Raw genomic sequence first — 27,956 nt, 5'->3', positions numbered from 1 at the left:
TATTGTAAAGCACCCAAAGACTAGATCATTCAAACATTCCTGGAGAGTATGCAGGCACTTTTGGAGTTATTGGGTCTAAATATTAGCAATCAGAACCATCCCAGGCAATCCCAGATTCATGGGATTAATTGCTCAATTAGCTAAAAATAAAATGGAAAAGTCTTCAGTCATTTAACAGTCTACTGCCATTATTGTGTTTACTTGCATATTTAAATTTTTAAAATGTTTACTCATTTTTGAGAGAAAGAGAGAGAGAGAGAGAGAGAGAGAGCGAGCATGAGTGGGGGAGGGGCAGAGAGCGAGGGAGACAGAATCCAAAGTAGGCTCCAGGCTCTGAGCCATCAGCACAGAGCCTAACGCAGGGCTCGAACTCGTGAATTGCAAGAGCATGACCCAAGCTGAAGTGGAACGCTTAACCAACTGAGCCACCCAGGTGCTCTGATTGTATTTTTAAAGCTGTTTACTTCATGATTTTTACACTCCATATATTTTGTAGCAACTCTGAAGTTACAGTGATGCTTAAGAGCAAAATCATGAAATCCTCAAAATCAAGCTTATTTTCAGTGTGCTCGTCGAGTTCAGAAAGGAGGTCTTTGTATTTTGGTTTTGTTTCTTGTCCCTGTGAGAATAAAGAATAAGTAAAAACCGAATTCATTGTGCCACCTTGGTTTTACAGATAACAAGCAATTAAGAAACATGTTATTAACATGTTCTTGTAACATGGCATAACACGGTAGTAACAATATCATGTCAAGTTGTTACCAGGGCTACCAGTGGGGCACTGTGTTAAATCTTTTCATGGGTTATTTCCTCGAATTTCCACAGTGACCTTATGAATATACGACTATTATCCCCACTTAACAGATGAGCATCAAAGGACTCAGTGAGAATTAAGTCACTTGCCCCAACCTATGCAGCTATTGGTGTGAAGCTAGAGTTCATGGTCTTGGCCGCCTGATTCTGGAGCCCACCTCTTAACTACTAACCATCTGCCTCTCTAGAAGCACAGATGTGTTACATTTTTCACAATTTCAACATATAATCTCTATTATGAGAGGTATTCACTCCGTGTTCTAATGAACAATAAGATCGTCCAGAAATACGAAATTAAAAAATGCTCATAGAAAAATCTGTGCTTTGGAAAATTGTCCAGCATTCAGTTTCGTCACAAATCACACCCAAGTCCATAGTCCTCCTAAATAGATTGAGGGGAAACATGTGAGTAGTACATCCACGAAGAGGCTTTTTAGTTTCCAACCACAGCCTGTGAAATATCCTCCCAAGTGGCATTAACAACATTAAGGTCGTTTGATTCTCTGGTATTCTGGGCTGTGTTTGCATTTAGTTCAACCCCAAATGCTCAGCCATGTGCTAGCTGTAAAAAGCCATCACAGCAACGACTAAAGCACTTTAGGAATGATGATACATTCCTCTTACCGACTAGACCATTCTTGTCTCTCCAGGCTGGTTGTCCTCAAGAGGTCACACCTAACAGTGAAGGCAAAAAGAGTTTCCCCTGCCTCACTCCATGACAGCTGAGTGCTCTGTGGACATGGTGGGGCCCACGGCAGAGACAGGACTACTTACTAGTGGAAGGACACACTGCTCAAAGGTCAGAGGCAGCTGTAGATCTTCTCTCTTTTTTCTCTATGTATTTTAAGTACCTGGGAGCTGGCCCAGGTAGTTCTCTTGGGGCCTGATCAGCCATCTTGTTTCTGTATCTTCTTATCAGTGTGTATAAACGCTCAGTTTTGTTTTATCTGACTGACTATAGAGTGTTAAGATCCCCCCAAATTACGTTAGGCTTGTGAGAAAGGAGATGTTCCTCTCAGAACCCAGGCCTCAGCCCAAAGTGCCATCTCAGTTAACCAGAAAGCTCCACATAGGGATGTAGGAGAAAGCCCAGTTACTCATTAAGGGGCTGCGGTCTTTTGCCGTTGACCTGTGTGCCCCTACCTGCCCTGAGGAGTCTCACAGAGCTGGGTGCTAGGTCCAAGGCAGCGTCCTGACATTACTCTCCATGTTTGCTCCTTAAAGTTAAGTTACCACTATTAATACTGAGAATGTCCTAGAGTCCCCTGAAATATGGCTTCTGCTTTCTGTCATCTTGAGCAGAGAACAGCACTTCACATGAGGCCTGGATAGGTCTGCTGCTGGAGATCCAGAAATTGTCTGCCTCTCTCAAGTTTAATCTACACTGAGGGACATGATTTGGCTCTAACTTTCTTTTACCCTTGGCTGTTCTCAGAGGGATGGTGAATTACAGCAGGAACCCCCTCGTCCGAGGTTTCTCTTTCCACAGTTTGAGTTGCCTGGGTCAACTGGGATTTGGAAGCAACCATTCTCCTTCTGATGATCATCAGAAGGTCAATGGAAGCCTAAGTTGACGTGACAGAGCTTACGTCATTTACCTCCCTTCCTGTCAGTCATGTGGCATTTTATCATCTCACATGCCCACCGGAAGGGTGAGTACAGTACGATAAGGTATTTTGACAGAGAGACCACGTTCATGTAACTTCTACTAGAGTATATTGTCATTGTTCTATTTTATTATTATTGTTAGGAGTCTCTTACTGCATCTAATTTATGAAGGAAACTTTATCATAGGCATGTGTGCATAAGGAAAAGCAGTCTAGAGAGGCTTCTGTACTGTCTGTGGTCAGGCATCCACGGGGGCCTGGGAACTGTCCCCTTACATGGGGGGGGGGGGTAGGTGGTGCGATTGTACATCAGGATGACCGTCCACTAGGTCCTCATTTTCATACGTGTGAAAAGTTCCCTGAAGATCTGCCCAGCCACCAAGTATGAGGCCTTTTTCTCTCTAGAATGTGTCATCTCGTTTGGCCTCTGATGTAGGCAAGTGTTATAGGATTTCTTCACCCACGCTTTCCTTAAAGGCTCCCCAGAACTTTTTACTGCTTGTCAAATTCTTGCCTGATACTTCTGGCTACAAAGATTTTTCTTAAAAAACAAAATCAAATAATCATACAAATAATACTTATTCTTCCTGAAATTGAAAATGTGTACTCTTTGGGAGCCTGGATGGCTGAGTCGGTTAAATGACCCTTGAGCTTGGCTCGGGTCATAATCTCATGGTTGGCGAGTTTGAGCCCCAAAACGGGCTTTGCGCTGACAGCACGGCTGCTGCTTGGGATTCTCTCTCCCTCTCCCTGCCCCTACCCCGCCTGCTGTCTCTCTCTCAAAATAAATAAAATTTAAAAAAAAAGAAAGAAAGAAAATATGTGCCCTTTGACCTCTATCAGTTCACTTCCTCATCCCCCTCCCCCTGGGAACCACATTCTATTCTCTGTTCTAATGAAATTGAGTTTTTATAAAATCACTTTATTTGTGGAATAAAAAAAAAAAAGTCGATTTCTCACACAGTCTTTTGAAATAATCCAAGATTCACAGGAAGTTGTCCCCTTGGCCCACCTTCCCCCAGTGGATGACACCAGATATAACTGTCATATGCTAGAGCCAATACATTTATATTTTCATGGAATTATAGTACTTATTTTCGTAGTATCTCCGAACACCCATAGAACTTTAGAGACTGCTTTAAGTCTTTTTCTTGCTCTACCTACTAATAAATATTGGTGGTCTAGACTCTGTACAAACCCCTCTTTTCTTCTTATGGATGTCCCCTCAGCCAGCATTTCCCTAAGTATGCTTGTAGGGTGTAACGCAGTTTTAGGCGAGGCAGGATGAACTATTAAATACAAGTTAGTAGTCATCTATTCTTTTACTACCTTCCACTCTTACCCATTGAATTAACACTTAGAATAGTGATGTTATTAAAAAGAGATAATTCTAAGTTTATTTACTGAGAGAGAGACACACACACACAGACAGACAGCAGGTGGGGGAGAAAGAGAGGGGGAGAGAGAGAGAGAGAGAGAGAGAGAGAGAGAGAGAGAGAGAGAGAGAGAGAATCCCAAGCAGGCAGTGCCCTGACTGCAGAGCCCAATGCGGGGCTCAAAATCACGAACAGTGAGATCATCACCTGAGTCCAAATGAAGAGTCGGGTGCTTAACCGACTGGGCCCCCCAGGTGCCTCAGTGATAAAGTATTCTTATAAAATAAATTTATTTAAAAAGAAAGTTAAAGAAGAAAAGTACTAAGTGAATTGTAATACAGACTCTAGGCAGATATGGGAAAGATATTGAAGGAGGTATTCAAATGACTGAAGGTTGGAAAATACGCCTCTAGGTAATTTAGGTCACTCCCTTCAGGTCAGTGACTGTTCATCTACTGCTAACTCTGACTTCCGAATTGCGAACACAAATCTCTATTCTGACCTCCCAAGTCATATGTCCTGTTGCTCTGTTTCTCCTCCGGAATGTTTCATGGACATCTTAAAATTGACAAATTCTGATGGAACTCATCATTTCGCCTCCCACCCCACCTCACCTCAAATATGCTTATTCCTCAATCTTTGACTTCTCTGGAAATGAGGCCACCACCCATTTCTTCCCACAGTCAGAAACTGGGGTGTCATAATTTGCTCCTCCTGTCCTTCAACCCTATAGCCAGTCAATTATCGGATCCTGTTCATTCCACCTTCCAGATGTCTCTCCTGTTCAGCACCCTAGTCCCGACATTATTGGCCTCTGTTTGGAGTGCTTCCTCACAGACACTCTTTCTTTGTCCCACCCCCACCCCGACCCCTACCCCAATCCCATCTGCAGGTGATGTAATTTCTTCACCCTTGATTTAGAAACATTCCTGGCTTCCTCCTGCTCTCAGGCTATGCCTTTGTAATTTTGCTTCTCTCCACCTTCTCAGCCTCATCGCCTAGTGCTTCCTACTTTCCTTTCCCTTCTCGGCTCTCCCAGATCTTTGACCTGCCTTACAGGATTTGCATATGCCATTGCCTCTGCTTGGAATGCTACGTTCTCAGTGCCCACCCTCCTCCCTTGCAAAACTAACTCTTGCTCACTCTTCAGATCTCAGCTATACCTTTATTTTCCAGGAGAGCTTCTTTGACTGACTGCCCCAAGATGGTCCCTCTGTTTTACTCTTTCAATGCATGCCATAGTGTTTCATGGTTATTTGCATATTTCTAATGACCTTTTCAGCAGATCTCTCTACTCTGCTAGGTTTTTTTTGAAGCTTATGTATTTTGAGAGAGAGAGAGAGAGAGAGAAACAGCATGAGTGGGGGATGGGCAGAGAGAGAGGGAGAGACAGAGAATCCCAAGCAGGGTCTGCGCTACCCGCACAGAACCTGCTACGGGACTTGAACTCACAAAACCATGAGATCATGACCTGAGCTAAAATCAAGAGTCCCACACTTAACCAACTGAACCACCCAGGCACCCCTCTACTCTGCTGGATTTTTAGCTTGTTCACTGCATTAACTTCAGTGTTCAGTTCACTTCCTGGCAAATGGTAGGTGTTCATTAAACATTTGTTGAATGAAACAACATAAATAGGGCCCTTTCGCTGGAGTTGTTGGCTCTTTGGGACACCCAGTATGGCGTGGCCCCCATTTCTTCATGCCTGTTCATTTTCTCACCTCCGTGAAATTCCTAAATTGGGTTTGCAGCAGATTTTTGGCAGTAGCTTTTCCAAGTTTACCATCAGGGTCAGAAGAGTTTCTGAAAATCAGAGCAATGGTAGCAATGGCCTTTTCCAGATCTGAGCCCTTCCTGAGAGCTGTGAGGGAAGAAATGTACAATGATGTAGTCTAGGTTAGAAATGGTTCTTCCCCAGACACAGGGTTGTATTTTCCAAGGGAACTGGGATGAGCAGGGTTGGAAGATGTATGTCAATGTGGCCCTGCCCTTGGACTCTTTGCCCCCTATCTGGGAGTTGGATGTAGGGACATCTGATACCAGGTCCTTAAATAATTGAAACAAAAGTTCCTTCGGGAGCAATAAGAATTAGTAGAATCAGGATAAGATTTACCACCTGCTTGTCATGTGACCTTGGGAAAACACTTCACCTCTCTCACAGTTGGTTTTTTGATCTGCAAAATATTTAAAGGGCACCTGCTTGGTGCTAGGCTCAGTCCCTGGCACTGAGGGTACCACAGTGAGTAAGACAGAGTCCTGCTCTTGTGGAGTTTATATTCGATGTCAATCAAAGCATCACTTCAGGTCAGTGTGATAAAGGAGAATAGCATTTAAAACAAGCTCTTTGATATCACGATGGTTAAGGGACCTCTTTGACCTAAGGCCTCAAACATACTGATTTCCCAGCTGGTTTCTCTGGTTTAAACTCCTTGAAAGGGTGATGCTAACTCATTCCTTTCTAGTGGGTAGCACCCAGTGGACACTGAGAACTACACAAGATACAGCAAAAAAAATTTGTATGTTCTCTGTCCTCTGAGGCTCTAACACATCCTCTATTATAGAACTTCTCTCATGTTATAGTTACCGTATTAAAAAAAAACCTTTTTAAATATTTATTCTTGAGAGAGACACACACACACACAGAGCATGAGTAGGGGAGAGGCAGAGAGAGAGAGAGGGAGACACAGAATCCGAAGCAGGCTCCAGTCTCCGAGCTGTTAGCACAGAGCCCGACGCGGGGCTCAAACCCACAAACTACGTGATCATGACCCGAGCTGAAATAGGACGCTGAACCGACTGAGCCACCCAGGGCCCCAGTTACTGCATTTTTAATGGCCTTTCTTCTCAACTACATTGCAAGCCCTGTGAGGCCAGGGAATCATATCTTTCTTCATCACTGTATTCCCAGTGACCAACACAAAGTCCAGCTATATAGTAGGTGCTAGAACATGCCATTTAATGAATGAATAAGAAGAAAAAAAAATCCTACCATTTTTAACCCAGGTACTATGCAACAATTGTTTATACAAAGAATGATGATCAGACAGAATAACACAACTTTTGTATTGAGCACCCACTATATTTCTAATATTTTCCCACTCAGTACCCAGATGTGGCCTCTGCTTTTACAATATACTTTACAATCTAATGAGATAATAAGTAATAATCAATAAGATAAGTGCTTATGCATGTATTTGCTTTTATATACACTCAATAATTATTTCTCTATATACATAGATAACATGGATTTACAGCTTGTGATGTATGAGACAAAAAAGGCACAGAAACAGAAGAAAATTTAAAAAATACATCTGGGGGAGTGCCTGGGTGGTTCACTTGGTTAAGCATCTGACTATGGCTCGGGTCACCTTTTGTGAGTTCAAGCCCCTCTGTGCTGACAGTTTAGGACCTGGAGCCTGCTTCAGATTTGTGTCTCCCTCTCTCTCTGCCCCTCCCCCACTCATGCTCTGTCTCTCTCTCTCCCTCAAGAAATGAACAAAACATTAAAAAAAATTACATCTGGGAGGAAAACTACTTAGATAGCTGGTCTTGGAGGTCTCTGTGAGTAGATGAACATTTAAGCTAAGACCTAATGGATGAGAGGGATCCTGCCATGTGAAAGGGTTGGGGTGGGGTGGGATGGGGTAGTCAGGCTAGGATTAGGGTTGTGCCAAATGTCTCAAGCTCAAGCAGAATAGTGAGGGCTCGGATCAGAAGGAGTGTGGCACACCGGGAGAGCTGAAAGGAGACAGCTGTGACTGAAACCTAGAAGAAGGAGGTTTGGTTAAGAAAGGAGAACAAGACCACGGAGAGCTTACAGCCCATAGAAAGGCATCAGACTTTTCTTTGCAAACATTTTCTCCCAGTTCATAAACTGTTGGGTTTTTAATCCTTTGAGATCTTTTGTGGACGAATTGTTTCCAATTTTTATCAAGTCTGATTTATCAATGCTTCCTCTTCTGAAAGAGTTGTCCTATGTAAAGCTAAAAGTTTTGTCATTGTGTGGTCTACATTTAAATCCATGGCCCATTCTGAGTTCATGTTTCTAGAAGGTGTAAGTCTTAGGTGGAGGTTCAGGTTTTTAACCGGCGGAGGACCAGTTGCTTCCGCATCAGGTGTTGAAAATGCTATACTTCCTTCGCTGAATTGCTTCGCATCTTTGTCAAACGTCAGTTGGGCATATTTGTATGGGTCAGTGTCTGGGTTTCCCGTTCTGTTTCATTGATCTGTACATCTGTCCCTCTGTCAACATCACATTTCTTTGATTCCAGTAGCCATATAGTAAACCTTAATATGGAGGAGAGTGAGTCCCCCACTTTCTTCTTTTTCAAAATTATTTTGGCTATTTTAGGGCTTTCCATGTATATTATTTATGACTTGCAGTAAGCCTTAAAAGAATTTTTTTAAAGTTTATTTATTTTGAGAGAGAGGGAGAGTGCTCAGGGAGGGGCAGAGAAAGAGGAGAGAGAGAATCTCAAACAGGCTCCATGCTGTCAGCACAGAGCTGAATGTGGGGCTTGACCTCATGAACCGTGAGGTCGTGACCTGGGATGAAACCAAGAGTCTGACGCTTAACCGACTGAGCCACCCAGGCGCTCAAGCTTTAGCAGAAATTTGACGAGAATTTCTGTATTTACTGTGTCAACTCTTCCAGTCCAGGAACACAGTATGTATCTCCATCATCATAGCACTTTACAGATGAAGCAAGCATGTGACCTCGCTGGGGACCCACCACTAGTAAGTGGCAGAGCTTGAATTTGAATCCTGGTCAAAAACATAAGCCTCCTGAAGAGATTTTTTTTTTTCCTCTGCCTGTCTTCTGCTCTATGGCACCTGGAATCTTTAGAAAAATGCCTGGCACATGGTACATGCTTCACACATATTCATGGAATGAATGTCTGCCAAATCTATGTCCTTAGCTTCTTGGTCCCTGATTTCTTCCCTCGTTCCCGATGCTCAGTCTTACCTGCCTATGGTTCTGCTTGACATTTCCCACTTCTGTCTGCTCACCCAGTGGCTGGGCCTCCATCTAGCCTAGAATGCCAACCTCAGAACATTCTCTGCTTCTTTGGATTTTATTGTTAGCTTTTTCTCCCCCTCTCCCCCATCCTTAGCCACCTCTTCCCTTCACCTCTGTCACATCCCTGACACCCACAGTCAGAATTGAGACGCTTCTCGATTACCCAACACTCTGCGGCTCGTGGAAATCCATGGAGATGAGCTATTCCTCTAGCTTGGGTCTGTCTTTCCTGGGGTGTGTGCTTGAGGAGGTGGGATGCTATATGGCGGTAACCTTGAACTTAAGTGGCCAAAAAATAGACTCCATTCATTCTGTCTTTAAGAAGCAAATTGCTTAGAGGAAATACCTTAATTCCTTAAGAGGTAAACATTCCTTCTGTAATTTTGACCAGTTGCTTCATTAATTAATAACCAAGAATAAATTAGGGGAGGCTTTGCTATGAGCTGCTCTATTCTCCAGGCTCTTTCTGGTGAGGAAGGGGTGTATTTCCAGTCTGGAGTGGGCTGGCAAATAATGACAGACACCTTCCTTGTTTATTGCATGCCAGGTGCCTTTCACACTTAATCTTATTTAATGCTTAGTAAAACCCACAGAGGTAAGTGTGATTTGTGTCTCAATTTTACATATTGGAAACTGACACATGGAGAGATTAAGAGTTTTAAGGTCACATCGCTCAGAAGTGGCAGAGGAAACATTTGAAAGTCTGATTTCAAAGACCAGAGAAAGATCTGCCACTTTGGAAGATCTCTTTATAAGGCCACCTCCGTGGAGGCTGTGGAACCAGACATTTTCCAACCCTTCGAGGAACTCGACGTCTGGCTGCCTTCTAGATGGGGACTCCATCTGGACTAGCCAACTCCTCTTTCCTTCTCCTCCATTCTTTTGAACCCGGCAGGCAGTTTTTGTCCTGACTATAAAATAGCATATGTTCATGGTAAAAACTGAACTAGAAAACATCACACATGAACGTTAACAAGGCACTCTGGTTATCTTACCAACACCGATGATACTTTGTGAGATGTTTTGTTTTTCCTGTTTTTATGGCTGGGTTCTTCCCTTACTAAACCCAGCATGTTGCCTTTTAATTCCTGTCTGCCTCACAGAGTTGGGAGCAAATATGTGAAAGCATATTGTAAAGGGCTAAGTCCTAATAAAAATGCAAGGGCTTGATGTTTCTCTTTTGGCGTCTTTTATCAGCTTTCTTGCTTCTGGAAGGGGTGTATCGGAGAGGGTGTTAAACCAGGTACTTCATGTCGACCTCTCCTGTTATTTCCGATCTCGCTTCTTACGCTTTGATAATACTAAACTGTGTGTAGTCCCCTTACTCACTCTGTTCTCCCAACAAGTACTTTTTGGCAAATATTTATTGCCAGGCTCTGTCTTACTTCTGGGGATAGAACCGTGAACAACAGCAGTGGAGACATTCTAATTTCCTGGTGCTTGCATTCTGGAGGACAGTTGTAAACGAATGATCACAGAGCTGGTATTCTACGTGTCAGCCCCTCCTCTGTAGGATATACAGGGTTCAACTCAATTCTTACATCAGCCTTCGTAGGTAGGTTCCCGTATCATCCCCACTCTATAGAGGAGAAAACTGAGGGACAGCAAGGTTAGGTAGTTTGCTCGAGGTCACACAGTCTGGTCCCTCCCCATGATGCACACTGCCTTTAGATATTGTTTTTCAGGCAGTGTATTCTGTACGACTCTTTCCGACACCCCCAGATTGGGCAACAGGTCCCTCTTCTGGGCTTCTCGATTTCCCCAGACATACATTTATCATAACCCTCACACTAGAACACTCTTCAGCTATCTAAATTTCCTTCTAGGTCAGTGCTGTCCAAGAGAAATGTAATGTGAGCCGTAATGATAATCTAAACATTTCCGGTAGCCACATTAAGAGAGTAAAAGGAAACATACAAAATTATTTTCATAACACATTTTATTTAACCCAGTGTATTAAAAATATTATCACTTGGGGCGCCTGGGTGGCCCAGTCGGTTAAGTGTCTGACTTTGGCTCAGGGCATGATGTGGTGAGTTTGAGCCCCATGTCAGGCTCTGTGCTGACAACACAGAGCCTGGAGCCCGCTTCCAATTCTGTGTCTCCCTCTCTCTCTCTGCCCCTCCCCTGCTCACGCTCTGTCTCTGTCTCTCTCTCAAAAAGAAACATTAAAACAATTTATTTAAAATATCATTTCAATATGTAATCAGTCTAAACCAATTATTGAAACAGGCTCCATTTTTTTTTTTCATATTAAGTCTCTTAAATCTGACTTACCTATTACACACATTTCAGGGCTCAGTACCTTCATGTGCCTAGTGGCTGCTCTATTGGACGGAACAGTTCTAGACTGCACACTCCCAAGGGCAGTTACTACATTTTATCTGTATGCTCATTCCCAGGCCCTGGAGTGTTGTGGGCCTTAGTGTATGTGTGTTGGACTGAGCTGACTGGAACTTCAGGGCAATCCTCTGCCTCTTTCTCTTCACCTGCCGTGGAACGTGGGACACAGATCTAAACACTAGATCTAGCAAGTACCTGACACATTAGTGTCACAGGAACACAACTCTCAGTACAGCAAGGCGTCAGAATCCCCTCATTTTAGAACTTTTCCTAGTAGCAGTTATTTTTGCAAATGGAGCAATGGAGACCCATGGGAGAGAAGTGGTCTGTCCAAGTTCACACAGGTAGTGTGCGGCAAGAATCAAAACTGGCTCGCTTTTTTTCTCTCTAGGTCAGTAGTTTCCCCAACACTCTAGTGCTTCTCAAACTTTTCTGCCACAAAACTGCTTTGGATGCTAGAGGCAGCGATGTACTCGTCCCCCACTCCCACCCTCAAGAGGTCAAGGGCACATGCCCAAGTAGCCAGCAGAGAAAATGTGGGTTCTCACCTCTACTGCATCCTCTATCCCTGCCTTATTTCAATGGATAACGTTTAGAACGACTTGCATTGAATAAAACACATTCTGGGAAGTTGAGCCGTGTTTATCCTGTGTTTTTTTTTTTAGGACGTGGGAATAAATGTGGCCCAATGGTCCAATGCTAGGAATCTGGTGCTAAGAATGGTGCACACGTGTGTGTGTGTTCAGGGGCAGTGAGGGTGATGGAGAGTTACTACTCCCCTCAACTTCCTAGAAGGGATAAGTTGCATTAGAAATGCGGGACAATTATCACGAGTGTCCGAAATTGTGTATATTGTAAAACAGAATAGGTTTTCTGTTGTCATAGTATAAAAACAATTGTTCCATCAAGATGGAGATTTATTTCAGTAAAAATACTAAGTCTCCTTTGGAGACGTTGGCCAGCCGTTTAGGAAGAAAAACAGTTTCAATATAGTCATATCCAAGTTTATGCTTGTTATTCTGTGAACATTTTAAAGCCACAGATTTTGGAATAAGATAATGATCCAAGTATATGAGTGGGGTTTTTTCTTAATATTACCACGGAAAGAACAATATGTTAGTTCTAAAGATATTTTACCTATAAAGTTGAATTCTGAGTGTAAGTATTTCTATTTTGAGAGTTGGCAACACTGTTTTCACTCGACCAACAAGGGGCAGTTGGGGGTTGTTTGCATTCTGAGTTCCAGTGACCATTCACGAGTTAGGTATTGATGGTCTTGCTCTGGATGGTCTTGCTCCGGAGGATGCTACCCATGGACAGGCAACTGCGCGTGTGGGAAGAACACTGAATTAGGAGTCATGGGATCCATGCTTTCAGCTTGGCCTTTAATGGACTAACTTGGGGCAAACTAATTCCTATCACTGGACTTCAGTTCTCAAAAGAGTTCTATAAAAAGAACATGGGTATTTGATGATTTGTCCACAAGGTCTCTTAGATTTCTGGCATCCTTTGCCGTCCTGTTCTTTTTAACTCCCGGTGCCCTATCATGGTAGAGGGGAAATACACACATCCCAGTCACTCCAAGTCTTACCTTTCACTGAAGCCAGTTGTTTGGATATTGAAATGCTGCCAACAAAATGAAAGAAACATAAGGATTTTGGAGACTGTGTATTCATCTCTGCGTTGAAAGTAAAGCAATACAATGATTTAAAAATCAACTTATTTGCAGTAAGCTTTCACTGAACCTTCTAGTGAAGCAGCCATCTGTCTTGCAAACTCCATTTCCTCCTGGCCACATAGGAAAGAAGTGCTTGAACGTGTCTCACCCACACATCCTGGTCTTTCTTGTGTTCATGTAACCACATGACTAAATTCCCTCCAATGGGAAAGGAGTAGAAAAGAGCGATCACCTTTCATGCGAGCTCTTCTCTGTTCTCTCTTATTTCCAGCTGACTAACACAGAAATTATCGAGGACACCTTGGAACCCACATGTTGAAACCACAAGCATCCTTATCCTGGGTCCCTACATGGCTACATGGAGTCAGTCTGCCACAGACCTGGAATCCCCACTCCGGACTGTCACATGAGAAAGAAAAAGAAAATAACTTCTTGTTTCATAAAACACTAAGGATTTGGAGTTTATTTATGTGCCCCAGGAGCTGAGCCTACCTAAGAGTCTAGGTCCTCTGCTGGGGGGAGAGGATACATCATGAATGACAGCGACATGTTCCTGCACTCTTGGGGCTTAAAGTCTAGTGCAGAAAACAGACTTCAAACACGTAATTCAATACAGAGGACTGGCAGAGCATTTACAGAGGGCAGGGAAGAACTAACGCAGTCTACGGGTCCGAGCAATGGCATTTTATCTGAGCAGTAGGTGAAGAAGGAGGAAGAGTGTTCCAGGCAGAGGAAACAATGTGCGTTAAGGCCCTGAAATGGGAGAAGGCGGGCCATGATCAAAGAACCAAAGGAAGCACAGAGTGGCTAGAACCCGGAGAAGGACGCAGATGGTGGTGAAGGGGAGGCTGCAGTCAAGGGTCAGGGCCAGAGCCTGCTGAATCCTACGAAGGACTCTGGGCGTTATCCTAAGGGCAGTGGGAAGGAAGGGAATGGCATGATCACGTTTGCATTTGGGGAAGTTGTTCCACCTGATGCATCAGAAAAAGATTGGATAAGGGGCCAGATAGGAGGCAGGAAGATGAATCTCACTCCCTTACAAGTTGCAAATCAAAATTTGCTCCATATTTCAACCCTGATGGCTTTTGAGAAAACCAGTAAGAACAATAGTACTTGGTCGTATCTTAGACAACCCCTTAAAGAGAATTTTTGGGTTGAAGATCTGGTTTTGGCATTAACTAGTCAAGATCTCATCACCTTGGGGGCCTCATTTTTCTTGTTTGTAAAATTAGGAAGCTGGACTCTGATATTTTACACCTTTTATGGTCTTCTTGGTGAGTTCCTCTTAGTTTTCTAGAAACTTTGCACCCTTATCATCCCCTTCATATAATGTGCTATCTTTTTACTTTGCATACATATAGTATACTTGCAACATGACTTGTGTTATTTTCTATTGTCATGATCTCCTCCATTAGTCTGTGAGAACTTTGATGGCAAGAGCTGTGCAGTTTATCTCAAAATCTTCCCCTCCCCACCTCCCACCTCCACCTAGCAGAGTACTGCCTAGCACTTGTGAAGTGTTTAAGAAAGTGTTTTGAACTACAGGACATCGAAATAAAATTACATGAGAAAGATTATTTTTCATCTATTAGCCATAGTTTGACACATTTGAATGATATGAATCAATTTCCCTCTGTCACGGATAATCTGCAAGTTATTTGTTCCACAGTTAAAATCATTGCTAGTTTTGATTCACAAATGTTTCTCAAGAGGCAATCAAAGATATTTGTGTTGATTGTATCATCTTTTCAGTTTGCAATCAAGGCTGCACATTTGTTCCCTTTGTTTCCCCAATTCAATTTAAAGCTGGATTGGGGTGGGTAATAAGCACCAAATTCGCAATTTCTTGGCTATCAGGTTGACAGGATCTCTTGGGAAATGCACCTGCAGGCTTAAATAAAACTCATTAAAGGAGAGCCACACGTCACTGACCTTTTGGGCATTTTCCTAGGTGCTAAAGTGGATGTTGGGGCTCCAGGAAGACTGGGGTCCCCTTCCAAGTGGAGGGCTTGGTCCTGGGTACTGTGCATACAGCCACACATACTCTGCTTGCCTGTTGTGTGTTGGTCCTTCCTAAGCAACAGTCACTTGCCCACTGTTACTATTGTCATTCACTCCATGACAACTATATAAGGCACTTTTAGAAGAGCCTTTTGCTGGTGTTATTGTATGTAAACATTAAACCATTCATGCATTCAACAAACGTTTGAGTGCCTACGATAGGCCAGGCACTCTACAAGGTGCTGGGGACACAACAGTGAACAAAACCAGACATGGAGCCTGATCTCAGACAGCTTAGTGGGAAAGACATATTAAGTGATCATGCAAAAAAGTCACACCTGGGAACACTACCATGCAAGAGGATTCGAGGAGATTGGTATCAGCCAGGGAGACCAGGAAAGTGTCCCAGGGGAAGTGATGCTGGATGATGAGTAAGAGTTAAGTAGATGAAAAGTCAAAGGATCCGCATTGTGGGCAGAAGGAATAGCCTGTACTAATCTCAGGGGCAGCGGGGAGTGTGGTGATCAGGAGGGACTAAAGGAAAGGCCAGTGTGGCTGGACCGGAGAGGCTGGTGGGGAGTGACGCCCTGCCTGAGGAAGAAGAGAAGGCATGGTGGTTAAGACCATGCAGGAGCTGGGAGGCCACGGTAGGAGATTTTCACTCTAGGCCACAAGGACAGGAAAGCGCTTGTGGTTTTTAAGCAAGGAGGGTAATAAAGTTAGATTTCCTTTTTGAAAAAAAATCACCATAGCTTGTATGTGAAGAATAGCGTAGAGAGGTGGGCAGTATAAATGTACGAAGACCGGTGGGAAGGCTACTCCTCTTGTGTTAGCTTAGAGCTCTTTCTGTAAAAAACAAACAAACAAACAAACAAAAAACCCAAAGAACAAAAAACACAGGGGTTGTGTCAGCTCGGCCAAATAGGTCTGGTTAGAGGAAGAAGTGACCAATGATTATTTAGATCACGGGCGAGTTGATGGGGGAGAGCAGACAGATCTCAACAGAAGCTAAGAACAGTCATTGTCCAGGCTGTAAGTTGGCTCTAGGACATTGCTATCTTACTACTGCATCACGGGTCACTGTGTCCATAAGGCCATTGTCACTCTCTCATCACTTGCTTCCCTTCACGGGCTTTCTCTTCCCTCTTCCGTCTACCTCTTAACTCTAATTCCCTTAGCATTTTTCATTTAAACTGGAGGTGGGAGGGTGGCAGAGAATTTGGCCTCGGTCATTACTATTGCCCACGCCGGTCAGAGTTTTAATGCCAGCTCTCTCCGCACGTTGTCAGTTAGCCTGTGCAATGATCTCCGTTGGATTAGAGGATACTTCAAGCCAGCCTCACTGCCCAAGTTCAAACTGACAGCTGGTTTCCTCACAGAGGGCTCTGGGTAGGTTTCCCAGAACCTGGACCTGTAACACATATTCCCGATGATTCCAACACGGGCTGGATGGGGGGACTGTTGGTAGTGGTCGTAGAGAGGCTCCGCGGTAAAAACGTCTGAGTTGGAATTCTGACTCTGTCACTTACTAGTGGTGTCTGGAATGAACAAGATCTTTCAAACTGCCAAGTCCACTTTGCCAGCTGTACAAGAATACTTTCCTCACAGGGTTGTCGTGAAGGGAGAATGAGTGAATGTTGGCAAAGCAGTCAACACGGTGTCTGATACGTGAGGAGCAACCGACCAGTCATGGTCACAGAGATGACGTTAGAGAGGTCTGTGTCATCAGAGTTCTGGCAGGACACAGAATCTAACTCAGATGGTCCAAGAGACGCCCATGGAAGAATTACCCAGTGGGTGGAGTTAGGAAACTAAGCATGGGTGGTGACGCACCAAGAGCCTGGCAACAATAAGAGACTGTTGGCATCCTTAGTCCTGAAGGGGAAAGGAGAGGAATTGCATGGTGGAGCCCAGTGACAGCGGGATTCCTAGAGCAAGGGCCACTTCACAGCGCTGTGGTTGAAGGAAAGCAGCCACGGCTAGAAATCAGGCAAAATAGGGAGGGGGTGAGGAAGAAGTAGCCTATACTCTGATCTCCAGGCCGGGAAGCCGGGGAGCCTGGGAGGCTGAGTCTGCAGGAATTAGTCTCCAGGGGCATAGAGGAGGGCCCAGATGGAATAGGAGAGAGGGACAAACAAATGGGCAAGAAGCAGCGTGATGATGCAGATGAACAAGAAAAAGAAGAGGAGGAGGAGAGGGGAGGGGACAGGAAAGAGGACAACAAGGCAGGTCTCAAAGACATGGTAGCATCTGCTGACAGTTCAGGTGAGAATGTATTATTTTTCTGAAACCATAATCTCGTAACATCATGAAATGTACTATTTACACACAGGGCCAAACCGTCCAGAAAAAAAAAAAAAAAGAAAAGAAAAACATTTCAAAAAGTCCCTCAATCCACCTGGTCCTTTGGCAATAGGAGGGTGTCACAGGAACGTACCGAGGTAGGTACCAGTTTGGGGGGAAGGAAAGGTGTGGCAGGTCAGCAGGGGTTTCACAAATGACGCCACGTGCATTTACTGACCCGTGCACAAGACGTTTCCCGAAGGGAACGACACGGGAGCTCTTGCACGTGGGCTCAGGGGGCGCAGGCAGCGGACGGTCGGCACAGTGGTAACGGTGCTGGCGTTTGGTGAAACTATTCAAGGGAGCGAGAAGTGTAGTCACAGAAGAGGGTTTTGCTCCCGGCTTTGCTCTCCCACCTTGGTCCGCTGCCCTGCTTTTTATCCTGCCAATCTTAAAGAGCAGATAATGGGAGTGAGGTTCTAAGAGACTGGTCTTTGACAGTTCGGCTTACCCTTTTTTGCTGGTGCTAGGTTATTTGGGGCCTCTGGAGTCTCGGCAACTCCGTGAATCACATTTTGGGGAGCCTTACAGTCTCTTGAATTATGTAAAATTTTTACATAGGTGTGCATTTTCCTGCCTGAAAGGACTGCTAGATTTTCTACGTCTCTTATGACATCACGGCTATAGGCAAATGCCACCAGGTTGGTCGTGATGTTTTCTTTTTGGAAAGAACCACCAACGTTCCCCCAAGAGGAACTGGGTGGGAGGACCCTGAGTCCCTCACTCAGTTCATGTGTTTGTTAACGTGTATGCCTTGAGTAATGGGTGTTGTGCCAGGCATTTGATAGAGATTTCTTTTTCTGCTCAACAACCACTAGAAATAGGAGTTGTCATCACTTACAAATGATGAAACACAAGCTTGGAGGTGTTAAAGGACTTGTTCAAAATCCTACTGCTAATAAATGAGTGAGCCTAGATTCAAGCCTAAGGCTGTATGGGCTCAAGCCTAATGCTTTTTTTATTATATCATGTTGCCTCTCACTGCACTATTTGATCATTAAAATTAGAGCTGTAGCCCTTGTTTCCTAAGCTGACATCTAGCTCTCTCTAAATCCTATGAGAAACCGTACTAGAATTTTTCTAGCACAAATTAGCCTCTTCTAATTCTCCAAAGCACATTTTACCTCTAACACCTCTGACCTTTTGTGTTTGTAATTAGTTATGGTGTATCTTTTCTCCTCATTAGATTTTGGTCATCATCACCATCAATAGCATTGAATTAAAACTTCTTAAGTGCAGCTCATTGTCCTATGCCCTCCACATGGAGTTCTTAGAAAGCTCTTTTGGTGGCACGATTATTATCGTTTGCATTGTGTGGATGCTTCACACAGATAAGATCAGGGCTTGCCCAAGAGCACACAATAGGGTTTGGGAGTCAAGAACAGGTCTTTCAGACTCCAGGAATCACACTTTCAACCACCATCTGCTTAGCAGAGACTACATCTTAATCTTTGTATCTTCCTCTCCGAGTCTAGCATCCTACTCAGGAAATGTTTATGATATTGGACATTTGTGGACTACCGTGTGGCCCAGAATCTAGGATGGGACATACACCGAGGAAAGTTGGGCATATACGTGGTCCTGGGAGGTACAGAGTGTCCAGTGCCCCCCTCCCTGCTTTCAGGGGGACCCGAGGAGGAAATAGAATCCCTAAGAAGAGGGTCTCATGCCCAGTAAGGGAAGAGAGGACAAGGAAGAAGGGTGTGTTTCCCCCACAGTAGGACCTCAAAACGATTCATTTGAATATAGGACAGGTTAGGTATCTGGATATTTGCGATGTTTCCATTTTAGGGTCATTATGAAAAAAGCTGCTATGAAAATTTTTCTACAAGTATTTTTGTGTACACGTGCACTCCTATCTCTTGGGTATAGATCTAGGAATAGAGTTGTTGGGTCATAGAATAAATTAGGTTTCATTTTCTTAGAAATTGCTAGATACTTTTCAAAAAAGGATCATTGCATTTTTCCATTTCCACCAGTAATATGTGAATTCCAGTTTTGTGATATCCTCACCAATACGAGGCATGGCCAGTCTTTTTTAAGTTTTATTCGTTCTGGTATCACGTGTGGTTGTAATTTGCATTTCCTTGATGAGTGATGACTTTGAGAACCTTTTCATGCTTACTGGCTGTTTGGTTATCCTCTTTGAACTACTACTCATCAATAACAAAAAATTCAAACACACAAGAACATGTATAAACTTCAAAACCCACACGCTGAATAAAGAAGCCAGACACACAAGAGAGCATCTACGCGGTATGATTCCATTTATATGAAGTTCAAGAACAAGAAAAACTAATTTCAGGCGATAGAAGTGAAAATAGTGGCTACCCTTACAAAGGGACAGTGACTGTGAGGCAGCACGGGGGGAGTTTTGTGGATAATGAAAATGCTTGATCTCTTGATTCGGAAGGTGGTCACATAGGTGTATACCTGCATAAAAACTTTTTTACTTCATGAAGTTTATCAAAACTTTGGCCAAATGAATTCACTTGAAGAACGAAGTCGAGGAAGCTTGGATCACCTCAGTTTGAGACCACCACCAGGGAAGACACTGCTTGTCTTCCGGTACCATGCGCTCCTGTGTTTCCACAGCCAAGGGAAGGCAATTGCCTGACTCATCAATCCACCAGGGCCCTGATCTGGTCTTTGAGCACTGTTACCCCTTACACGAGGCAAGAATACGCCTTAGAAAGTTCCTTCTCCAACTCAATAAGGTCTTTAATTCCATTAGTAAAGATGATCCTTTCCTTTCCAAGGGGAACTGGATAGGAATAATTTAGTTGACTGAGTTCTTCAATTTTGTTGCCACAAATTCAGCTGAATAAACTGGAACGATGGGCTCTGGGCACTGGGATAACTTGTATTGATTTTTTTTCTCAAGGCCTAATCTAATTCTGTTATTTTATAGCCAGCTCTGCTCTTTTCCTGCAGTATAAGGAAACCCGACACTTCCTTTCTTTCCTGCTGAGACACGATCTTATCAATGTAGCCAGGCAATAGCGATCTAACTTTTGGATGGTAGTGTTATGGCAGCCACTGGCACTGGCCTTTCCCTGGCATTCCCCTTTTTCCTGATTGATCTTGCTAAAGTGGGGAGCTGGTGTAAAGGACAACGAGACCTACATACATAGCTAAGTCCTCTTTTGTTAGCCTGTAATTATAGGCAAGAACACAAGGTTGTCCTGATAGAAATTTTATACTCCACCTCTATAATCTCCACCCATCGAGTCTCTACTATGTTGTTGATATTATGCGAGTTGTGTTTTTGTGTACTTTTCTAACACTATGGCAAAATACACATAACGTAAAATGTACCCCTTAAACATTTTTAAGTGTACAGTTGAGGGATGGGAGGTATATTCACATTCTTTTCTTGCACAAGCATCACCCCCACCCATCACCAGAACTCTTTTCATCTTGCACACTGAAGCTCTGTGCCCATTAACACAAAATTGTCCATTTCCCCCTCCCCGGTGTATCTATATGCCATGCTTTGTTTGTTCCTTCATCCACTGGTGGACACTTGGGTTGCTTGTACTTTTTGGCTCTTGTGAGCAATGCTGCTGTGAATATGGGTGTGCAAATATCTGTTTGAGTCCTTGCTTTCAATTCACTTGGGTAAATACCCAGAAATAGAATTAGCATAAGCTCCAAAATTCAATTTTTAATTTTTTGAGGACCTGCCACACTCTTTTCCACAGCAGCTGTACCATTTTACCTTCCCACCAAGAGTGCACAAGGGTTTCTATTTCTCCACAGCCTTGCCAATGCTAATTTTTTGTTTCTTTTTGTGGTAGCAGCCACTCTAATGAGATAGAATTGCATTGTGATTTTGATTTGCATTTCCCTAATGATTAATGATAGTGAGCATATTTTCACGTGTCTACTGATCATTTGTTTATCTTCTTTGGAGAAATGTCTATTGCAGTCCTCTGCTCATTAAAAAAAAAATTGTTGTTGTTTAATTGTAGGAATTCTTTATATACCTCAGGAACATTGTGTTTTCTCCTTTAATCCTATTAATAGGGAATAGAAGTATCAGTAACTCAACTTTACACATAGAGAAATAAGCTTGCAATTCATCTCCTAAACACATTTACTGAGCGTTCACTAGGAGTCTGAGGCTATTAAAATCAATGAGGATACAATCATAAAACAAAACTGACAAAGAGCCCTGCCCTCCTACAGCATACATTCTAGAAGGGAGACACACGATAAACAAGATAAAGAGAGAAAATATAGAATACATTATGTTTAGAGAACTTCTTCTAGCCATATTTTTTGGATAGATCAGCAGGCAACAAATCAGCGGTGGGGGGAAGGGACGTTTTATTACTACCAGGTGGGGGTAGATATCCAGTTCCCCACGTGGTCTCAGCTGACACCATGGCAGACAAGAGGACTCATCATCAGCCCTGGAAGATGGAGGTCCTGGCCACCTTCCCAATCTTCTCTGCCACCACCTTGATGGAGTGTTTGGGGCTACTTACTACAGCCTGAAGAGGGTGGAAGTCTGGACCCATCACTTGACCTTTGCCAGTGTGGGTGTGGGTGTGGGTGTGGGTGGGGCACAGTCATGTGTAATGGTGTTTAGCTGAAGCAGAGCGGCTATTGTCTACAAGTTTTCTGTTTTGCTAGGCTGTCTCTTTCCTGTCCCTTCGACTAGAGAGAGCAGGCTTTTGTTAGGGGTTTTTCCCTTTGTGCCCTTTGGTGTTTTGGGTGGGTGATCGCTTTCCCCCTCACCCAGTCTGGAATACATGGGACAAAAGGAAACCCTAGGGAACCCACTGCCCTGTTGTCCGAGTTCCGAGGCCCCTTGAAGATTTGTTTTCTTTTCTCGAGCATTTACACTTGCGTTTGTCTTATGTATCATGTCCAGGCTTTTTAGTTGTACTCAGCAGGAGGATTAGGGAAAATAGGTACATTTCCATCTTTCCGGAAGCAAAGTTCCTCTGCAATGTTGAAAACATTGGCTTGTTTAAATACTTGCTGTATGTTCGTGAACATGCCCAGAGAGCTCAGTGCTTTGCTCAAGAGTCTGTTTTCTGATCTGATGGCATACAGTTTATACGACGTCCCCATACTTCTTTGCCACTACCCCATTTGTGGAACTTCACTGCATCCCTGTTCCTACTCATTGCCCTCAGACCGTGTAGCCAGGCATTTATTTGTTTGTTTGTTATTTCTCTTTCTCTAATAAGTTTTATATCTACATTCTGCCGCCCTCTTTCTGCCTGCCCCCGCTGTTGTGATCTCATAATAGTGTGCACTGGGATGTCTTGCCTTTATAATGGGCCCTTGCTATTAAAACCCTGTGCTGACAGCCAGCACACTCCCACAGTCGGGTAGAGATTCAGGCAGAATTTGATCCTTTCATGTTATGTGTTTCACGCGACATCTTTACTTGTTTATCTGTTTTTTAATGAAACAATTCTTTCGGATTTGTTTTCCAGAAGCCAGCAGGCACAGGGCCCAAAGCTACTGACAATGCAGAGGGTCTCTTGCCAGACCTTTTTTCTCTCTTCAGTTGGGCATCCGCAAAAACACTTGGAATGACTATAGCTTTGTCATGGGCCCACCCAGCAAAGTTGCCAGCAGATGGCCGAAAGCATTTTACAGCCTGTCCGATGTAGCAGGCATTAAATTTCTGAATAAGAACGCTGGACATTTGATTGGTCTGGGCTTATAGCCTCTTACAGTGTAATGGGGAAAAAAGCGAGAACCTTCCATTTTCCACTGGCGACTCTCATTATGCAGACTTTTCGGCTGCTCATTTGAGAGGGAGGGACTGGTTCTGATGATCACTAGAACAATCTGGGGCCTCTCATACATAAAACATGCCCTATAATTGCAGTGACGGAGCTGACACACGCGTATGTGTGGAATCGACCCCTATTATCCTGTCAATTAACATGGAAAATTAAACAAGATTTTAGGCTTTGTTATTGTTAGTAATCCACTACTCACTAAGAGGGTCTGGAAGTCTTTGGTTAATCCATGGCTTCTTAATTTAGGATTTTAATACCCACAGGGTGAAGAAATCAGGCGAGACAGCTCAGCGCCACAAAATCTGCTTAAAGAGGTCTGGCTGACAGACTGAAGGAATTGTTCACCCTGGCAAGGAAGTGCTAGCTCGCATTTTCCCCAAATGGTAGCTTATGTGGGGAAAAGGCTTGCTTTCAAAGTCGCCAAAGAGCAGTTAACTATGTACTTTTATTTTTGAATAGATCATATATTCCCAGGCTTTAAACCAAACATATAAAAGGCCTATAGTAAAAAACCTCTTTCTTATTCCTGTGCCCCATCTGATCAGTGCTTTCTTCCCCCAGTTATAACCATCTTAATCTGAATGAGTTGTAAAACCTGAATTATTTTTCCCCTCAAGAAAATCTTATGCATTGTTTTCATATTGAAGCAGGATTGTTTTAAGTCTTTCAGGGGACCAGGCACAGAATACATGGAGACATAAATCCCTAGCTGTAAAACCAGGGATCCCGTGGACACACGACAGACAGGTTGATGTTTCCCTCCCTGTCTATACCGTGCACCTTTCAGAGCCGTGCGCCTGCTGAGTTCTAATGAGCCACTTTCTGTGCTTCTGAAAGTCGAAGAGGTCATAGCATTGCTTAGCTCGATAATTGGGAGTGTTGTGAGCCTTCCCTATTGTCCTGGTGGAGTTCTTGGCTGTCCCCCCTTCTGACCCGGTGATTAGTCCTTTCCTCGCTGCTATGTTCGGTCCGCTCTTACGTACTCCTGCCTTCCCCCAGGGAACTGGAGTGTGCAGCCTTCACTCAGATCTTTATTTTTCTCAGTTTAGGTCTCCAGCACATACTTTTCAAACCCAGTGGAAGCGTTTTGTATGCTGCTGTCAGAGTTTGAGACTAATCTGCCGTGAGGAAGTCAAATAGAATGGGATATAAATCTCCACTGGTGCTTCTGTGTTGGAGGGAGTGTGATTTAACCTGGAAGACTTGGATACCCAGAATACTCACAAGATCTATGCATTTTCTGGTGCTTTTGTTTTATTCTATTTTGGGTCGCGTTCTCACCATAAGGTGCCTGTGGGTTTAAAAAAAATATTGTGTTGATACAATTGCACTTTTAAAATGTAAAACAGCTGGCAATATGTCTCCTAGTGGCATGTTTGAAATTGGACGGATACAAATAAAGATAACGAAGTTGTAAACAGAAATATCCAATCTTGAGTCCAGCAGAGATATTAATACACTGAAGAAGCTATTTGGAGGATTCTAATTTCCCTAACAAAATATGTTTTCTCCTCAGCTCTGACTTAGGAAAGCAGGCATCAGCACGTTGCCTTGAACTCCTCAGCACCTGTCACGATGATAAATTGTTACATAGCAAGTCTGCTTGAGCAAATCCCACTAACCAATTTTAAGTCTGTAAGCCCTTTGTAGGTTTCAGGGAGCACAGAGTACCTGAAATTGCATCCAAATAAGAGTTAGCGGCTACCTTAGTTACCTCCACCTAATTATCATTGACACCACTGATCAGGGAACATTCCTATCTCCTTATACACTCTGAGAGTTCTTCTTTCCAAATATCTAATTTGAAACAAGCGTTGCTTTTGGAAAGAACGCACTGGAACACATTTTGGAACAATTTCTTCATAGTTGCAGGAGTTAGAATAGATGCTTGCTTTTTGTATATGTCTGTCCATCCATCCATCCATCCATCCATTCATCTGTCCATCACTCATTCACAGAGTTACTCATCGTTTGACATTCAATAACCAACACAGGCTGGGTGCCAATTGTGTACCAGGCAAGTGTGTAGGGCTTAGGACTGTACAAGATCCCTGTGCAGGGTTTGGGGGCTGTAGGAGGTCACTGTATAGGGCTTGGGGTTGCAGATAGAGTCTCCAACCTCAAGCTGCTTGCTTACATTTTAGGGGGAGAGACACAGAATGAACAAGCATGAAAGTTACTGATTTGAATAAGGGAACCTGATACGTCATTATGGAGTAGCATGGGGTGACCGTTTAGGTAGGGGCATTTTTTTTTTTTTTACCTTTTTAATGTTTATTTTTGAGAAAGACACAGAGTGTGAGTGGGGAGGGGAAAAGAGAGATGGAGACAGAATCTGAAACGGGCTCCAGGTTCTGAGCTGTTGGCACAGAGCCCAACGCGGGGCCCAAACTCACTGACCGTGAGATCATGACCTGAGCCGAAGTTGGAAGTTTAACTGAATGAGCCACCCAAGCGCCCTTAGGTGGGGGAAACTAAGTTGAGAGAACCAGGGATGGCTTCTAGGATGATATTTGAGCTGAGTCCTAAACAATGAGAGTCAGCCATGGGAAGTGCTGCGGGAAGAGCCTTCCAAGCAGAGGAAACAGCATATGTAACGTTTTGAGGTGCAGAAAGGAAGCTGTTGGGGCTGGAGCACAGTGACCAAGAAACCATCATGCTTGGTGGAAAGGTTATGGGGAGTTGTGGAAATGTTTCAGAGGAGTTAGACAGTGAGGGATTGATTATAGGGAGGAATAGATCAGGGTGGTGTGAAAACAGGTGGGGAGTTAGGTTGGAGACTGTTACCACTGCTGACCTATGGTAAAGATCAGAAATGAGGCCTTTGTACCAGGGACGGTGGGAGAGTGGGGAACAAAAGGGGACAAATTTTACGTCCCTCCTGAAGAAGGGGCTCAAACGACTCCCAGGTCATTAGCTTAAGTAACTGTGGGATGGTTACAGGTTCTCTGCTATTTCTAGAGGCAGAGAAAACAGCAGGTGTAACAGGCTTGGTGAGAATATGGGGAGGTGAAAGGGGAGGGTAGGCAAGTGGAGGCTAGAAAGCCTTAGGGACTTTGATCATCAAAGTCCAGCAGGGGCTCCTGGATGACTCAGTTGGTTAAGTGTCTGACTTCAGCTCAGATCATGATCTCATGGTCCAGGAGTTCAGGCCCCACATCGGGCTCTGTGCTGACAGCTTGCAGCCTGGAGCCTGCTTCAGATTCTATGTCTCCTCTCTCTGCCCCTCCCCCATTCACACTCTGTCTCTCAAAAATAAACATTAAAAAAAAAGTCCATTAGGCAGCAGGTTAGAAAACTCTTGGCCGTTTCTCCTGGTCCCTGTAGGAAGCCTGGGCTAGAGATTCAGTTTCCAGAATTCATTCATTCATTCATTCATTCATTCAGAATTTATTCACCTGTGCTAGGGTTCAGAGATGCTAAGGTAAGACGCTAGTCTTTCCCTTCAGGAAATGCTTGTGTGGAGCGGAGGACGGAGGGAAATCAATGATGACAGCAGTGTGCAGAATGTACAAAGTTCGCTGAAGAGGACAAGAAGCCCTGCTCTGCCTGGCGAAATCCAGGTGGCTTTGTGGAGGAGGTATTCTTTTGGCTGGATTTCAAAAGAGGAGCCAGGGTTAACCAGACAGGGGAAGGCATTCCAAGTAAGAGGAATAGTATTTGCAAAGGCACAGAGGTACAGAAGTACAAGGTGTGATTAGTGTGAGGCACATGGATAAACTGTGTGTGTGTGCGTGCACGTACATGTACACGTGCACGCACATGCACATGGGAAAGTCCCAGGGAAATGGCCAGAGACGGATCAAAGCCCTAGAGTAGTCATCACAAGCTCACATGGCTCCTGGGGCCAGACAGGCATTGGGTAAATGAGCGAAGGGAGACAGAGGGAAGACAATAGGGAATGGTGGGGACTTTGTCAACCTGGAGAGTGCAAGTCCCCTCTAGAGGGAGCAGAATCATCACAGCTCCAGTTACTACAGGGAGAAATGTTGTCAGGACTTTGGGATTTGCTGATAAAGTCTGAAATGCAACATCTTTTGAATTTTAGATGTTGACCATTAATTCAAATTCTAAAGCACTGTGTGGGCCAAATGAAACACTTCTGTGAGCTGGGTGGGACTTATGGGCTGATGGCTGGCGACCTATGCACTACTGACTACAGAGTCGCTTTGGTTCCATTCTGTGCCTCCTCAGGTGGGCAATGCACAATAGTTGCAGCCTGATTCAATTCAGTGACCTAACCTACCGGGTCACCCACCAGCCCTTCGAGGGGCATCAGAGTCCAGAAATTCGTTTCCCAGGTGTTAAGGGAATCCTTACTGGGCACGTAGTGCTCTTCCTCAACTCTTGAAATTATGCACAAGACCTGGGGTGGTTAGAGCCACGTTGCCCAATAGAGTGGCCACTAGCCAGGTGTGGCTACTTGAATTGCAATGTAAGGGAGCTGAAATTAACAGAAAAGTAACAATTCAGTTCGTAGGCATACTGGTCACATTTCAAGTGCTTGACAGCCACGTGTGGCTCCAGTGGCTACCACATTGGCCATCCCAGATACTGAATGTCTTTATCACTGTAGAAAATTTCTATGGGACAGTGGTGCACCAGATTTTAGGTGATGAGTTGACAGAGATGCTGTTAAGTGAGGAGAGCCAGCTCCGTTCAGAAAAATGAACCGAAGGAGTATATTTAGTGTAGACACAAAACATTTTAAAAAAAACTCTTTTATCTGTGTCTTTCTAAAGCTAATTTGGTACTGTCTGTGTTATTTCGGATGGGGATGATCTGAAACACTTGAACGATAAATAGTTCTCGTGTTTCCTTGGCAGTCCTTACGCCTGAATGGTTTCGTGTTTCAGAATTTCCAAACAATTGTAGATGAGCGAATGGAGACATGCTCAGACTCGGGGGCCATGGTTCTGTACTTGCATGTTTGCAGCAATGGATAGAGTTGCTGCTTGTTTTAAAAGTCTCTAAGAATGAGGAAAGGCAAAAATAGCTGTTTAT

At 43.9% G+C, this 27,956-nt stretch overlaps 1 protein-coding gene across 1 annotated transcript; it reads right to left on the bottom strand.

Annotated features, from left to right (window-relative positions):
* Nucleotides 1–460: 460 nt before the first annotated feature.
* On the bottom strand, nt 461–14,879 carry SNTN (sentan, cilia apical structure protein). Its single transcript, XM_043585837.1, has 4 exons — nt 14,770–14,879; nt 12,751–12,785; nt 5,518–5,657; nt 461–619 (listed from the first exon to the last, which is right to left on the bottom strand). Exons 1-4 carry the CDS (start codon nt 14,877–14,879, stop codon nt 461–463), a joined length of 444 nt encoding a protein of 147 aa, XP_043441772.1.
* Nucleotides 14,880–27,956: the final 13,077 nt, after the last annotated feature.

Source organism: Prionailurus bengalensis, chromosome A2 (assembly GCF_016509475.1).
Source record: "Prionailurus bengalensis isolate Pbe53 chromosome A2, Fcat_Pben_1.1_paternal_pri, whole genome shotgun sequence".
NCBI classification, from domain to species: Eukaryota; Metazoa; Chordata; class Mammalia; order Carnivora; family Felidae; genus Prionailurus; species Prionailurus bengalensis.
The sequence above is the reverse complement of the archived record's forward strand: the minus strand, read 5'-3'. Positions and strand labels throughout refer to the sequence as shown.